General features: G+C 30.7%; 2 protein-coding genes across 3 annotated transcripts; one reads left to right on the top strand and one right to left on the bottom strand.

Annotated features, from left to right (window-relative positions):
• Positions 1–692: 692 nt before the first annotated feature.
• On the bottom strand, positions 693–4,861 carry LOC102614006 (probable mitochondrial adenine nucleotide transporter BTL1). Of its 2 annotated transcripts, XM_006468050.4 has the most exons (6): positions 4,703–4,861; positions 4,422–4,571; positions 3,416–3,510; positions 2,387–2,720; positions 1,951–2,188; positions 693–1,227 (listed from the first exon to the last, which is right to left on the bottom strand). In XM_006468050.4, exons 1-6 carry the CDS (start codon positions 4,724–4,726, stop codon positions 974–976), a joined length of 1,095 nt encoding a protein of 364 aa, XP_006468113.1. In that variant the 5' UTR covers positions 4,727–4,861; the 3' UTR covers positions 693–973. The 2 variants fall into 2 exon arrangements, with proteins under 2 accessions (XP_006468113.1, XP_024951334.1); XM_025095566.2 differs by lacking the exon at positions 4,703–4,861 and having other exon boundaries at positions 3,416–3,535; positions 4,422–4,570.
• Positions 4,862–12,248: 7,387 nt separating this feature from the next.
• Positions 12,249–16,956, top strand: LOC102613704 (RNA pseudouridine synthase 3, mitochondrial). The gene is made up of 9 exons (XM_006468049.4): positions 12,249–12,680; positions 13,356–13,424; positions 13,511–13,669; positions 13,825–13,872; positions 13,966–14,046; positions 14,978–15,094; positions 15,197–15,298; positions 15,412–15,570; positions 16,333–16,956. The coding sequence occupies exons 1-9, from the start codon at positions 12,384–12,386 to the stop codon at positions 16,714–16,716; spliced, it is 1,416 nt and encodes a 471-aa protein (XP_006468112.2). The 5' UTR covers positions 12,249–12,383; the 3' UTR covers positions 16,717–16,956.
• The last annotated feature ends 672 nt before the right edge of the window (positions 16,957–17,628 follow it).

Genomic DNA, 17,628 nt, shown 5'->3' with positions numbered 1-17,628 from the left:
CGCCTGACCTCCGCCGCCAACCACCAAACCACTATTTATATATATATATTATTACTAATATAAATAGTTTAATATTTAAGGTAAAGAATAAATTTATCTATAAAAAAATTATTATTCATTTTCTTATCAAATTTTATATCAAACCAAACAACAAAATCTAATTTCACAACTCTTCTCCATTCCTTGCTTCTCTCTTCCTCTCCATTCCACTCTTTTCATTTCCTCTCTTTTTTTCAAACCAAACATAACCTTAAATGATTTTTTAAGGGATAAATATGAAAATTTACACTCTCGCTAAGTTAGAATTCAATTTCCTCACTCATCATAGAGGAAACCGAATTCCATAGTTTACAACAATTGCGAATCCCATAGAATTTGATTTCCTCTTCATTATTGCAAACCAAACGGTAGAAATCTAAGACGACTTCGAATTGCTCTCCTCCCCCTCCTACTCTCCTGTCAACCGACCACAGTCTTAAGTCAATATAAGAACTAAACAAACCTTAAATTTTTATCTCAGTGTCTTCAATGGCAATACAAACAAATATGAGCACATTTTGTGTCAATAAAAATACATCTGTGGCGTACAAATAAAACCAATTTCATGGATTAGAATTGGATTACCCCGTATTGTCAATTTGGTGTAGAAAAAGCTGTAAAAAAATTAAATAAAAGGACCAAAAGGCCAAACAGAAAAAAGGATGCATGGATTTGAATAACAATGTGTTATGTAAATGAACGAAGAAACCTATTGACACAAGTCAAATCATTTATGGGATGCCAAAATTGGTAGCTTGCCAAATATTTTAGTTAGGCAAGGCAACGGGCGATAAGAAATAAGCGGCCCTCACCAATACTCACTTATAAAATCTGCTTCATCTTTAATCAAGATCACATTGTTCTTAGTGTACAAAGCCTGGCCTTTACCAGCACCTTCCACCACATGATTCAGAAAAATACCCTAATCTATGTCTCAAATAGGACCAGGTTTTAGGGGGAGCAGTATGTCTTTCCAAGCTTCGTAAAACATCCAGGTTATTCCTGAGGAAGGCATGACCTTTAAACAGCTTGCACCCCATCCTCGGTAAAGGCCCATCAAACCCTCCTCCCGAATGACTTCAGCAAGTGCCGCTGCCATGTGGGGTGGACATTTACCCTGCAAAGCTCCTACCATAAGCCGCTTCCTAGCAACCTCCAAGGGAAAGCTGATGGTGCTAGCTGTAAAACCTGACCAATCAACATGTAGATGGAACTCTAATTAGCTGAGAAGGAAGATAACATGACAATAACAAATATCACAGAAGATAGAAGCCATTTAACCATTTATGCTCCAATTTAAAGATAACAGCCTTTCATTACAGGTTTTATCCAATTAGGATGCTTGCCAGGCAGGTAAAGAGATGTTAAGAAATGCATGCTTGCTCGACCCATAGAGAGAGATAGTGCCAGCTTAGATCGGGTGGAGTTGACAACCACCCATGCTAATACGTAGCTTTCTTTCTTTTTAATTTCATTTGCAATTTCATGTGGCATTCAATAGACAAAACCAAGGTCTCTATATTCCACATACCAACCATGGACAGAGCACATCTATTGAACTCTGTAGTACATTGGAATTACCAACTCCATCTTGAAACAAAAAGATATGTCAAAACAAATGAGAACTAACACATCTTGCACCAGAACATTTTTCTATTCCCCCATATGGAAAAAAGACAATCAAATAGAAAGAACAGATAAAGAATCATCGCATGTTCATTATATCTGATATAAACAAAAAGGTCCAAAGTCTCCAAAGTTTCAATAATACTATTAATACGATGCAATATAAGAAACCAAGGCATCTTGATCCTACTCGGGGCACCAGATAGAACAGAAAGGAAACCCTACAGTTTGTCAATATGAAAAGAGTGATGATATGAACAAGCAAGACTAAGCCAGGAATCTCACCTGCAAGAGCTCCCAATGCAAGCATCTCCGGACGGTTTAGCGACCTCTTATTCTTTGAATTGCAGTATTTCTTTTTCAATGTCTCATACATAAAGTAGTAACAAGTACTATACGGGAGCATGCCAATCAACGTAGGTGAAATACCGGCATAAAAAGCACCAATTCCACCCTCCTTATATATTTTGCTAATTGCAATGCTCAAACTAGGGTACACATCATGACTTACAGTCAACCGATCCTACAGGAAATTGAAGGAAGACATCAGTTTTACTCAAAAAGAAACAAGAGGTAAGTCATCCGACAGAAAATCCATAAGGTGGCAGATACTAAAACACAGTATGTCTAAGAGAAGATTTGATATCCAAGATTTAGGATAAAATGTAAAAGAAAATATAGCTTCCATTTCATAACATAGGATAACATTGCAGGTGAATACCTTCAATACTTCAAGAGGATGGCACGCAAGCGTGCTAACAACTCCAGCAGCTGCACCAGCCACGGCAACAGGAGAAATCCAGGAGAGAGAAAAACTCAAACTGAGAGGACCAATTTGCACTTTTGGGCATTCCTCCTGACTCCATTTCTCTTGTGCCGTAGTCATAGCTCGTTTGACACACTCAAATGTTCCAAGCTCAATTGCCTGGGTGGGGATTATTCGGAGCATATTAATTCCATTGCCAGCCCATAGTCCTTGCCAACCCTGCTGCTCAATTACTTCAATGAAACTACCAGAAATATTTTTGGATCCAACACCAACCACCATTCTCGTCCTGCATATTTCAAAAGCTGTGAATCAGCAATTACGCTGCAGCTGCTCACAATGTGGGTCGGTGTCACATATTAGGCACCCTCAATAAGAAATTCAACTGTATGAATCTGTTAACGAAGAATCAAATCTCAGAACTTTCAGTGGGAAAGCCAAAGTCCCAGGAACCTTTTAATTTCAAAGCATTATGCTGCTCTGTTTAATGACATCCAATTATTTATTAAGCAAGTTGGTATGCCGTCAGATAAACCTTTATTTAAATAATTCATAAAGAAAATTGCTATTCCAACCAGAATGCAATCCAGTTAATCAACTGGCAATTATTTTGAACTCTGCCTAATACAACACATCAGTCTCCTTTTTTGAAGAAAGCAAGTGAAAGTTTTAGTAAAGTCAAGTACAATTGCACAAACATATCTTTTTTCTTTTCCATTTTTTGAAATATGAAAATACAATTGTGCAAACATTAAGCTTAATCTTTTTAACCTCAATAAGTTTTTTTATTCACTATTAGTATTGAGGTTTTTTTATTAACTATTAATACTAAGTAAATGAGATCAACTACATATTAACAAGTACATGTTTGCTAATATATTCAATCTAGTAAGTAAAGTGATATGATTAATAAACATTATAAGATTTGAAATAAAATTAAGCAATTTGATGGAAAATGCAGAAAAAAAAAAGACAAAACCAAACCTGATGGTCTCAAGAGGAGCAAGAACAGCTTTAGTCATAGCTCCTGCTAAAGCCCCACTAAGAAACTCCCTGACTTCCCTAACCTTCATGAAATCCTGAATTACAGCAAAGCATGTTTTTCTGTTACCAACAACAAAACATGTCTCACACTCTCACTCATTGACAATGACTAAATATATTACTGAAGCACGAACAACAAACACTAAGGCTTTCTGCTAATTAAATGCAAGTATTGTCAAGACTTAAACAAGGCTACCAACCATATATGGCTTACTTGCTTGCACTTTTCATTTTCCACAACCAAAGAACTTGATACATAACAATCTAGAAGAAAGAAAAACTCCAATCTCTTCTCAATAGCTAAAAGAAGAAACGGCCTGACTTTACTTTTCCTACCAACTAAACAAAATGCGAAGGTAATGTCAAAGAACAAAACAGGACATGACAGATAAATGATCCACAAATCAAAGCAAAAGAAAATGATCATTACAAAAGTCAATCAAGAAAAACTAGTGATGCAAAATAAGAAGGCAAAAAATGAGAAATGTGTTTTTCTTGAGAAATTTAGAAATATATCCACTTAAGTAAACCCAATTCAACTTTCAATATAAGAATAATAAACACAGCTCCAAATGGGATTTTTATAAACGAACTAACAAATTTTCACAACAACAAATGTGAGATGGATTTTTGTAGCTACGAGTTTCCATCATAAATAGGAGTTTTTGCTCCTGAAATAGTCAAACTTCCTTTCAACCAAACAGCACACAGACACTGTAATAAAAAGAATCATTTGAAAATCCAATGGGAAAAAAAAACTCATTTTCATAGCAAATGCAACACAAGACCATGATCTCAAGCACTTTCAACATGGATTCTCTTCCACAGCCAAACATACAACCCAATAGACTCATTTTTTTTATATCCCTCAGCAGCCAAACATCGTTCAAATAAACCCCATAAAGCCAAGATATCAGAAAAAAAATAAAAATAATAAACAACTCACTTGAAAGGCAGCCTTGAAATCAGGAAGCTGAGAGCGAAGCTCTAAAGGGGAAGGAACTGAAACAGATACATCTTTCTCAATCTCAAGCTCTTTAGGCAGCATCATGACACTGTATATGTCACCAAAAACCCCAGCTCTGTACTTCTTCTTCTGCGTTTGAGTTTCAAAATCCATTTTTTTTAATTCAATATTTCTCTCCAAAAAACAAAACTTTAACACAACTGTATAAAAATAAAAACGTCTCCATTTATATAAATATAAAGAGTTGAGAATTGACTTGCCTGAGATGGGGATTTTTGGGACATGACGACAAAGACTTGACCCCTTTGCCAGGGAGAGAGAGTGAGGGAGAGATTTCTCGTTTGAATTTGTTTTTGGACTTTTTTTAATATATATAGTAGTGGGTTGGTGTTTAGTTTAGGGTTTTGTTTTCGTTTTTGTTTTTGCGTTTTCATTTTGTGTGTTTTTGTTTTTGAAGTACTTGGGCGCCCATTTCGATGTCACTCACCCCCAGAATCTTGATACAGTGTTTTTTTTTTTAATTTTAAAAGCTTTTTATCTAAATAATTACTTTTTACAAAAAGCAATTTTGAATGAGAATTCTTTCAATATGGTTTGAAAAGTTATTTTTTAAAATAAAAAAGTTTTTCCAATATTAATATTTATTGTGTAGCATCTGTAGAATTTTCTTGGATAATAACCATTGTTAGTTGCATGTCCAACATGTACACTATAGAATGGTCAAATTTTATTAATTATTGTTGGCTTTCTAATAATTTAACGAGATTTAAACCATAAAATATAATACTTTTAGAGTGTGTTTAGCTTATTATATTATATTGTAAAAATATAATACTATATAATTAAATAATATAATATAAATTATATTATATTATAAAATTAAAATAATATTAAATTTTTATTTTATTAATGTCAAATATAATTGTTTAACTTGAACTTATTATATTAATAAATAAATTATTAAACAAAATTCTAAATTTATTTTTATTGATTAAATTTTAAATAATAAAATTAAAATAAAATATTTTTTAAGTAGTTAAAATAAAATAATAAAAATGATTTTATGTAATGAAAGTGAAATAATGTATTGTCATTTATTTATTAAATATTTAGGTTTAATGCTATTTTATAGTATGATTTAGATTAATTTTTTATTTAAATATGAATATGCTCAAATTTAATATATTTTATTAAATAAAAGTTAATTAATTATATTAAAAATATGAACAATATTTCAATGCAATACTATCTAAACCCTATCTTCCTCATAGGTTTATTTTATACACATTTTATTAGAATTACCTCATGTTTAATGTAGTGTAATGCAACTAGAAATGGCAACCAAACGTGGGTTAATATAAGAATAATTACAATATAGTGTAATGCAAGCTGCCAAATGCATCATTAATTGAACCCCATTATAACACAATAGGAATACTTATTGAGTGATTTTGAAAAGCATTTAAATTATTAGGTTTATGCTTCTCTTATTGAGATTATTGATTAGTGGGTTTGTAAAAAAGATTTTTATTTATTTAAAAAAATGAACGGGGATCAAAATCTCACCTAATTTTTATCCTATATTATTACTTGAACATAGGTCATCAAGGTCTACATTGTAATTCATGGTCAACTAAACTAAACTATGTCTAGGGACAAGGGATTTTCATTAATTAAACTAACTAATTATAACGAAAAGCTTTTGTTCTTTGGAGGATACTTCTTTATAGTAGAAATAAGAGAACACTATACCTCAAAAAATGAAAATTTTTACATCTGTTACAATCCTTTCAATTTTATTTTTTGAAAAGACTTGGAAACACATGGGATGATATTAATCGTCTTAGAGTTGTACACATGGGATGATATCCTCCTAACTTCCCTTGTGAGTTGTGTGTTCAAGTTTTAGAGCGCTTTATGATGTACAACTCTTTTGATTTATTTTTTTAATTAAATTAAGGATAGAGTTTCTTTCATTTTCGGAAAATGACAACAAACAAATTTAATCATTTACATTTATTTTTTTCTTTTTAAAGGAAAGTCAATAGCATAATTGGCATGCAAAGAATCGATGCCCGTTCTATGTTTATCCAACTCAAATATGCACATGCCACATTCCATATATGTTCATGTTATCAATAAAGTTATATTTACTATGGGCCAGTTCAGTAATGTTGTACCTTTTAAAATAATTATTGTTAATTGTACTGTAAAAATAATCAGTTTTGAAAAGAATTAGTTAGACATTTTATAAAATTTATTTTTAAAAATAGTATGAGTTTTAAAAGCAATCGTACATATTTAGTAAAATTTACTGTTAAACTATTATAAGAATGTAAATGACCAAATTGAACATAATATTAAGTATGTTTTATTTATACATTTTTAAACATGTATATAAAATATTTTTTATTGTGTATATATAATAATTGATAAATAAAATAAATTTTTTATATTATCGATTTGCTTATTTTGTTATTTTAATGTAATTAATGATGACAACAAGATCTTTAAAGTAATAGATTTTATTCCTAATTATAAAGATATTTTGGATTTTTATAATATTTATGAGAAAAATATGGAATTGTATTAAGGGTATGTTTGGGATTGCTTTGATTCTTAATTGATCACTTCTAAATTAGATTTCATAATAATCAATTTTCAAATAAATTCATAACATATTTGGTAAACTTAGATTGTGAAATAATTACTTTTCAAAATTTGCTATACATGTTTGGTAAATTGATCCTGAATGTGTGTTGTCCATATACAATTACTAAAATGTCAACGTTTTGTTAAAAAAAATTATTTAAATTTCAAATAATTATTCAGTAATTACCAAAATTATAATAGTTAATATTTTTATTAACAATTAAGAACTTGTTAATAAACAAGAATATATTTTTATTAGATAGGTACAAATATTTAATAATTTAAAAATTAGATTTCCATTGTTGGCAACGGTAGTTGTTGACATGCATTGGGGGCACGTGCATCGCCTCTAATTCCATTCCGCCAATGATGCCATCATCATAGTGTAGCTGTGTAGGGTGAATAATTTCGAATCTGAACATATGAGTAGCGTCAAGTAAAGAGTAACTCATCGGAAGCCAACGACATCACCGGAGGAAATTACCACCAATGATAGTACTGTGTTTTATTTTTCAACTACAAATTTTAAACATAAAAAATTAGCTTATTTTTGTATAGAGTATATTTGGAATATGATTTCAAGATGAGGATAATTTAGGTATTATATTTTACAAAATCAGATTCTAAAAAAAAATTAATTTTTCAAAGCTTCTCCCAGTGACTTTAATGCTTAATACAAAAAAAATATATTTAAGAATCATATTTTCAAATAATCAATTTTAAAAAGTGTTTACAAAACACTTTTTGAATATTAGATTGTCAAATCAGTGATTATTGTCAATCTAAAGCAATCTTGAACATGCTTTAAATGTAAAAATAATTCTCAAAATTAGATCTTAAAAAGTTTACTCATTTTCTATTTTTTCAAATTTTTCAAAAAATTTACAGTAGGCTGAGGTGGTTTTGCCAAAGTGATTCCTAAAAAAATTTTCTAAACACCAAAATTAGTTTAAAATTTTTAAAATTACTTTAGAGCTTCACAAAAACAGTCACAAATGGACTCTAAGTTTGGAAACTTAGTTGGGATATTTACTGATATGTTATCAATCCTCTAATGCCATACGCATGATATTCATTGATTTTATTATTAATTATTAACCTCTCATTGATATAATTATTTTAATGGATGATATATAAAATGCCACATCATTAAATATATCAATTAAATATTCAAAGCGAGTAAGCATAAAATCACTCTTATATTATAATTATATTGTCCTCGTGATTTTGGCCGAGCGGATTTTGAGTAATTTTAACTAACCACTATTAACCTTTTTAAAATTAAAAAAAAAAAACTGATATTTTCTCATTGACAACCTTAATCCAGTGGCTAACATTTTTCAGACTTGAGGCTCTTTTTGGCAAATAAAAAAAGAGATTGTGCAGTCAAGGCTGAAATCTCTAAAAGCAAATCCAAAACCTTTCCTTGTTGAAAGAGAGTCAAAATTCCAAAAGAAAACCAACTTTTTCATCACGAAATAAACTTTTGAAAAATCTTTGGACGGAAAGGGGAGAGAAAAGGCAAAGCGCACCAAAAATCTAGAGTTTTAGTCATAATCATTGGACCAATAGTCATGTCCCACGTGGTGGTACATCGTGCACCTTTTTCTTCTTTTTCTCAACGGCTGGACGGAAGTCCCATTTTTGGGACCATTCAAAGATGGAAGGCGAGGAGCCAACTCTCGTGTTTGTTCGAGATGTGAACGTTGCCAAAAAAGTTGGATGCCACTTGGAGAGGAATCCGCAAGTACATCGAAAATTGTCATTTGACACGTGCTCATTTTATTGAAAAAGAAATATTGGATCGTAAATGCGGGATCATAAATGCAAAAAAAAAGTCACATTTTTTAAATGTAAAAACACTAGTTTTGTGAACCAAAAATTCAAGGTGTAATTGCTACATATGATTTTTGGATCATTCATATTGAATTCACATTTATAAGAAGAAGAAAGAGAAGAAGATATAGCATAATCTCACCATCAGTCCATCACCAGCGTGCCTTCTCCATGAGCAAGAATTGTAAAGTTTAATAAAATATTAAAAATTTCATAAGAATTTAACAATACCTGATTAGACACACAATGATTCTATTTGCTTCCAAAAATCTAATGTTTTGGTGTATGATGTATTTTATTTCATTTTTTATTTTTATTTTTTCTAATTTGTTCATGTGAATCATGATAGGAATCAATCCCAAAGTCCCAATTCTATTTGGAATTGTTTTTTTTAAGGATTAAAAGTAATTTTGAAAAGGTAAAAAATAATTTTAGTGTTTGATCAAATTTTTTTAAAATTATTTTTGGTAAAATCACCCCATCTTGATTCTGAAAGCAGGAAAATAGTTATTTTTTAAAATTAGTTTTATACTTAATATAGTTCCATATATATATATATATATATATATCAAATATATTACGAAATAAATTTAATAACTTTAAAGAGATTATTATTATTATTATTACCACCACCACCACCACCACTAATGATATTGAGATAACAAAATAAAAAATAGATTAATAATATAAAACATTTATTTTAGTTATCAATTATTAAATATACACAATAAAAATATTTTTTATAAATGTTTAAATAAGTATTATTCAACATTATGTCTAATTCAATTATTTACATTCTTACAATAATTTACTAATAAGATTTACCAAACAAAACAACTGTTTTTAAAACTCATGGTATTTTTAAAAATAAAATTTACTAAATGTTTAATTAATTATCTTCAGAGCTAATTATTTCTACACTACAAATTAATAGCAATTATTTTAAAAAGCCATAGTGTTGTCAAACTAGCTTGTAAACTCACCAAAATTTTGGGGTTCTTTTATTCCCACACAAATTATAACGAATGTTCAATACTTTTGCTGGTTTAGTCTTCGGTGGGCTGCATTATACTATATTTTCAAGGGAAATTATCACTGCACCATCTCTTTTTTGCCTTATGTTCATCCAACCACTAAAAAATTCTAACATGTTCTCTGCACCACTTTTTTTTTTAAAATTTTTATCAACTATCCACTTTTTAACTAACACCGTTAAATAATTTAAATGAAATGACAATTTTAACCCTAAATACATTAAAAGACCATTTTATTTTATAAAAAATTTGAAAAATAAGAAAATTATAATGATAAAAATACCCCTAAATTTAATAAAAAAATCTCAAAATTAGAATTTTTATTTTTAATAAAAATCTAAATAAAAATTATAATTATAAAAATAATTACAAAATTTTGGGATTTAATAAAAATCCCCTAAATTATTAAAATTTTGGGATTTTTTTAATAAATAAATTCAGTTATTTTAATAAAATTTTGCAAAATTATAATTTTTAATAAATAAATTCAGTCATTTTTATTAAAATTTTGTAAAATTATAATTTTTTAATAAAAATAATTATTAAAATTTTGCAAAATCTAAATTAAATAAAAATCAGCTGAGCACCTTTGTTTGAGATTTATTTTTTATTAAATTTATGGGTATTTTTATAATTATAATTTTCTTATTTTACAAACTCAAAGTTTTTGTAAAATAAAATGGCCTTTTAATTTATTTAAAGGTAAAATTGTTATTTCATTTAAATTATTTAACGGTGTTAGTTAAAAAGTGACTAGTTGATACAATTTTTTTTTTTAAAAAAAAGTGGTGCAGAGAACATGTTATAATATTTTGGTGGTTGGATGAACATAAGGCAAAAATGAGGCGGTGCAGTGATAATTTCCCTATTTTCAATAATTTTGAAGAGAGTAATATTACTTTTTTAATATTATCTCAACTTTTTAATTATTCATTGGGCAAAAAATTTTTATGAGTTCCAACAGTACCTATTATTCTATCCCACTACCTTATAAATGGTAAATTTTCATTATTAATTATTGAATGCTACTTTATACAGATGAAAAATCTTAAGATAGTACTTTAAAGACGAACATATTTTTATTTCTAATCAAACGTATTACTCTCTTTTTAAATCAAAAATAAAATAAAATCACTTCCATTAAGAAGTGAAAAAAAAAATTCATATTACACTTAAGTGTAAGAATTGACATAAGTATTTTTCTTTTGTGTAGTTTAAAAAAAAGTGCATGTACAGATTAATTTGGCGTGGAGACATATGGAAAAAAATAAAAATAAATAAAATAATTCAAGGAGACGATATGAAGTGATATAATAATCTATTCAATTTCCTTGTGAAATTATATACAGGTTTATGCATAATAATTGTAATATAGATACTAAGGTGGCATTTATTTTTTAACTTAATAACTTAAAATGACTTAACTTAATTAATTAAGTTAATTAGATGGGTTTGTTTTTATAACTTAATGAGATTTTTTAGATAATTTTGACTTAATAAAATAAGCCAATTTTTTTGGTTTTTTACTTAATGGAAAAATTTGAATTAAGTCAATTACTTACTAATGTCAAAAATATCCATATTTTATAATTTATTTTTCATGTCTATCCCAAAACTCACCCATAAACATTTACCCCACATAAAAATATCTCTATTTTTTTCTTTCTTATATTATATACGATAAAATTTGAAATTTATTGTATTTTATATATTAAAATTCTAAAATAATTATGTATTCACTTGAATATAATTTTACTTATAAATGTTAAAATATTGTGGTATTTAATATATTATTTATTTGACATTCAAATTTAATAAGGATACAAATGTAAAAGTACATATTTTTTACTTTTTCAGTTGAAAAAAACAAACAACTTAATACTTATTTTTCGAGATTCAGACGAAAAAACAAACATATTATTCATATTCAAACATTCAGATCTATTTAGAATTCAGACTAATTCAGGTCTATTCAAATTTCAGATAAAAAAACAAACGCCACCTATGTCTTCGATAACATATAATTTAGTACGTTGGACTCAAGTTAATATTGACAAAAAATATTTTTTAATGGAGGTACCAACTTAGCCAAAATTAATTTATCCGGTTTTTTCGTAAAAAAGTTTTTGAGTTGCGAATCGAAGGCCCATTGAGATACGCCCACATGTTCTCACCATCACGGTTGTCATTTTCTAAGCGCGCCCCTTTAAGTGCACCCTGGGTGTTCTTAGAGGACCGGTTTGAACTTTATAATTCAACTCGGTTTATAAAACAACGATTTTTTTTTTAAAAGAAACTTGTAAAACCCTAAAAAAGAGGGAAATTTAAACAAACACAAAGCTATCGCTCAGAGGACAAATCACAAAAATTTTCCCCCTTTCTTGGGTTAAATTTTTACAGAATTGAATATGAATTCAATATGATGTGGAAAAAGCAAGCGGAATTCATATGGTTGTCTTCAATTAGACACTACTCGAGAATCTCACCGCCGCGGCCGGCCGTAATCCGAGTATCGGAAAAGAAGGTGGCCCACTTGGGCCCACCGAAGGCTGGTCCGAAGCCACGTCAGCTCTTGTCTCTGCCTCCTTTTCCCGGTCACAACCTGCCGGGGAAGCACTGGGGCCGGCAATGTCACGTGACTGCCGTTAGCTGGGTTAAGTATTACTTCGATGAAGTTCAAGATTCTGTCATTCAGTCCCATTTCAACAAGGGCCTTGTAAGTTTCAATATAGTTATTTTATATTTTCAGAGATGATTATCATTATTTATTAGGATTAAGGTGCTGTATAATGAAATTACTAGCCGTTGAAGAAAAAAATTAGTAGTCGAACACTGTCAAAATTAATGTGACCTTGGTGGGCATTGAGGTGCCGCCAGCCACGGAATAGAATTGTTAGCTGTGGAATCATGAGCTGTTAGGTTTAAGTGAATGAGTCGAATGAAAATGGTACTTGTCAAGTGATACATAGTGTTTATGGAACACTTTTGCCCAGTGCAACAGTTACAAACATACTCTATGTTGTTTATTTTGGATTGTGATTATTTTTGGTTGGTTTCTTGCTCTTTTCTTCTCTCTGTCTTTTTTTTTTTTAATTTTTGGAAAGTTCCAATTTGGAGTGTTTTACGAAAATGGTTATGGAAACTGTTTAGTGGAATGAACATGGGAAATTCAAAAATTTTAAGTTCTGATTGTTTGGAGAAATGAAACTGTGGAAGCACAAGATTTTGAAGTAATGAAATAAGGCTTTTGGTTGTTTTCCAATTCTTGTTCTTGGAAATACATGGAACATTCATGAACTTTGGATTTTTGAATTTTACATTCTGAAAAGGACTAAAAATGTACTACCAGTGTGCAGATAATTTTATATGTTGATTTCTTCTCTTGTTCTAGGTTCAGATGGAATGTGCGAATATGGGTGATTCCTTTGTAGAGCAAGGACAGATGAAACCCATCAGAAAGGTGTTGATTATTTTGTTTCTAATTCTATAATTGTTTCTAGTTTCATGTGGGTTTAATTATTCTACAACCATACAGCTTATCTACAGATTAAGACTAATGAGGTGATGGAACCGGGGGCAAGAATCTTTTTACCTGTATCAATGGTGGAGGGTAGAATTTCAAAGAGATACGACACTATACCAAGTGGAACTTTAAATCCAAATGCTGATGAAATAGACTATCTGCGGAGACTAGTGAAGTACAGGGCACGTCTTAAACTTATCTAATTGAGTAATTGTTTCTATTAGTCGTCTATCTTTGTGTATGTGGTTCGATGTAGTTCATCTGTTTTATGGTAGTTTTTCTGCAGTGTTTGTCAATTTTGTTGCTACATCTGACTAGTAGTTACTGAAAACTTCAGGATTCTGCTATTCTTGTGCTAAATAAGCCGCCGAAAGTGCCACTCAAGGTTTGATACTACACAGTCTAATTGTTCTTGTGTTTAACCACTGGCTTATAGTAATGTGCCCTTTTGACATCTTTGTACCATTTACATCTTCAGGGGCATCTGCCAGTTCATAACAGCATGGATGCATTGGCAGCTGCAGCTTTGTCTTATGATTACAACGAGGGTCCTAAGTTGGTAAGTTTACTGCTCTAGATAAATTGGTAAGGTTGACAATTGAGGACACCTTAGCATTCTTGTATTTTGATTACCTATGTTATCTTTTTTGTTAAGTGTTCTGTTTATTACTGGTGTGAAACTTAGTAGAGTAGTTTTGGTTGTCATCATGAGTTCTCAGTGGAGTCATTAGACCTTTAGGAGAAAGTACTCTAATAGTTTAATGCTTTAAATTGCGAAGCTTAGTCCAGAGGTAACAAACTTTCTTCTGAGAGGAGTAAGCAGCATGCCCAAATTAATGGGAAAACGGCACATTTCATCATGCATGGAACAATGGTTTAGGAATGTGCTATCCATTTGTTTGTGTGGTTCCGAATTCAATTAACACGAAAATTTATTGACTTATCCTCTTTGTCTTATTTCTCTGACTTGTATGTCTTTCAATTAATTTTCAAGTCATTATGGCAAATTGATTTACTGCTCTTAACATGGTGTTTTAATCATTGTGGAGTTAGAAAGTATGTAAGTTTGACGAGCTAATTATGGATATACAGTTTAGCTGTATAACAGAAGAGGATTTGTGTATGTGCCTTTGTATTAGTGTTTAACTGTTTGCATATAGTAGCATGGTGGAGACATACAATTGGTGCCTAATCGAGTTGAATTAGTGTTTAACTGTTTTCATGGTGGGGACTTTTGAGGCATGATGTTCAAGCAAATTAAGCATTATTTTGTAAAATAATTATTCCAATTTCATGGAAGCCAGTTGTTTCCACAAAGCTAACTTTTAGCCTTTGTATTTTGCTCTTGGTGTTCCATCGATAATGGTTGTTAGTATTAAAATATCTCTCAACTATATATATATTGTTTTTGAATTGTTTGCCTCAACTCTGATCCCGTCTCATTATTTATTTATCTTGTTTTACTTTTTAGTTTCTATGGATATATTTAGGTCCATCGCCTCGACAGAGAGTCTAGTGGCCTACTCTTGATGGGAAGAACTAAAGAAAGCGTGTCCCTTCTAACCTGGCTGTTCAGTGACGTAAATAAATCAAAATCGTTGTCTAAGGTAATTATACCTGTTCTGAAAATCCAATCTATTAAATAAGAGGGCATTTGATAATTCTAAATTTTTGAAAAAATGCAATAAGCTTGTGATGAATAATTGTAGGCTTGGAATGATGCATGTGAAGCAATGTATCAACGGTATTGGGCATTGGTCATCGGCTCTCCCAAGGAAAAGCAAGGCATAATTCATGCTCCTCTTTCTAAGGTTTCCCTCTCAGTCTATAATGAACTTCTTTTGTGCCTTCTATCAAGTAAGAAGTATTTGTGGTCATATGTCGGGATTATTACGTGATTGTGTATTTGTTATGTTGATTGTAGGTTCTTCTTGATGACGGTAAGACTGAGAGGATCATCTTGGCTCAAAACTCAGGTTTGGAAGCTTCTCAAGAAGCCGTGACTGAATATCGGGTGCTAGGTCCTATGATAAATGGATGCTCTTGGATCGAGTTGCGTCCACTCACTTGTCGGAAACATCAGGTACCATGATTATACCTATATATTGTGACAAAACTACCTTATTCTGTGAGATTGCCATGCCTTGAATTAATGGTTTTGGTTTGAAATGCTATTATTGTTATTACACATGTTAACTTCTTGTAGGTTCATGATTGGTCATGTTATTCTTGAGAAAAAATCATGCATGATTAGGTTTGTGTTCAAAATAATATTTAAATGTATACCTGTCAAGATACATCATGATTAGGAATTGTAGGTGTAAACCAGCTAAAGAATTTACTGATGCGTTATCATGAAAGTATGTTTAGAAAGGCCCAAGATAATAATAATAATAATAATTATTATTTTTTGGTTAATTTACCTAACCTTAGGCCACTGGGGAAAAACATTGACATGAGGACTAAGAAAGAAGAGAACGAAAGGCCATGAACTCATAAAGCAATGCCACATAAGTATCATCATCAAAACTTCAAAAGGTAGGACAAAAAACATGTCGGATAAATTATCTCCAATTCCTGAAGTTCTTTTCCTTCCTCTATGTGAATAAATTTTAATAAAGAACTTGAACCAGGGCTTTACTGAAAGTATTGAGTTCGATTTGAGATATAGTCAGAATTAGGAATCAAATGATTCAGCATTGGTTGACTATCATGACTAGTTTTCATTTCTTGATTTGCCCCTTTTAATGAGAGAAATGAAATGAAAACATAAGCTTGAGGTGAAGAAAAAAATGTTGTAGATAGAATTGGCCACATCGAATTTGATTTCTTCCATTTCTTGCAGCTTCGTGTCCATTGTGCTGAAGCTCTAGGCACTCCAATTGTTGGTGACTATAAGTATGGTTGGTTTGTGCACCGGAGATGGAAGCAAATGCCTCGCGTTGATATTGAGCCTACGTCTGGGAAACCTTACAAACTGCGAAGGCCAGACGGCCTAGATGTTCAGAAGGGAAGTGTATTATCCAAGGTTCCTTTATTACATCTCCACTGTAGAGAGCTCGTACTTCCAAACATTGCTAAATTCAGAAATGTTTTGAATCAGAAATCAGATAATCTGTTCCCGACACTTAGCTCAAAGCCAGATGGCCCAGATCTACTTCGCTTTGTGGCATCGATGCCTTCTCACATGAAGATTAGTTGGAACTTAATGTCCTCCTATTTAGTGTAAGAATACTGATTATTTGCCACTGGATTTGTAGTCTTTTCTAGAGTGTCTTAGGATACTACTAGAGGTTTTGGGATCGATTTCTGGTCACATCAGTGTTACGATAGGATGCGGTTTGTATCAAGGGGAAAATCAAATTACAGAAATAAGTTATAGAATTTGAAAGTCCGATCAATGTACTGTAAATTCTTCCTAACTATTATTCTTGCAATGGCATATGCATGTATAATTGCAAATTTTTTATGCCTTTTTCACCTTTCTTTCTTCTTGGATAGTTGAAGTCATAAATTTTATTAGGTTTTTTTTTTTTAATTTTAAATTTCACAACACTTTGACCTCCAAATAATGTTTAATGGTTAATTTCATTCTGCCCATTTCATTTATTGACAAACCTTCCCAGTATTTTTTGTAACTCGATTCATTGCCTTCATTTTGGTGAGTCCTCAGTCCTAGAAAATTAAAGCAGAGGGAGAAGGATCCTCTTGTTGGACCCAACATGTGACCACCGCTCTGTCATTTAGCAGAATCTGATTTGTTGAGGAATATACTCGATCCATATAAATTTTTCTCACAGTCAAGAGCTCAAATGTGCATCGACAACTGACAATAAATTCAATAGACAACGGTATTGATACATGAAATAAGATAGTAAATGCTAAATAAACACATTTAGCTAATAAATAAAAAATATTTATATTTGTATATGTATCTTTTTACACAAAGCTTGCATTATTACGTCATGCAAAAAAATATATTTAAACTAGAGGTGTTAATTTGGATTGGAATTCGTTTATTTGATTCGATGCGAATTAAATGGGCTTGGATCTGAAAAAATTGATTCGTTTAATAAACATGTGAATTTGATTCAATTTGCTAATTAAATGAATCGAATCCGGGTTTGAGGTTATTGATTCA

Source organism: Citrus sinensis, chromosome 7 (genome assembly GCF_022201045.2).
Source record: "Citrus sinensis cultivar Valencia sweet orange chromosome 7, DVS_A1.0, whole genome shotgun sequence".
Lineage (NCBI taxonomy): Eukaryota > Viridiplantae > Streptophyta > Magnoliopsida > Sapindales > Rutaceae > Citrus > Citrus sinensis.
The sequence above is the reverse complement of the archived record's forward strand: the minus strand, read 5'-3'. Positions and strand labels throughout refer to the sequence as shown.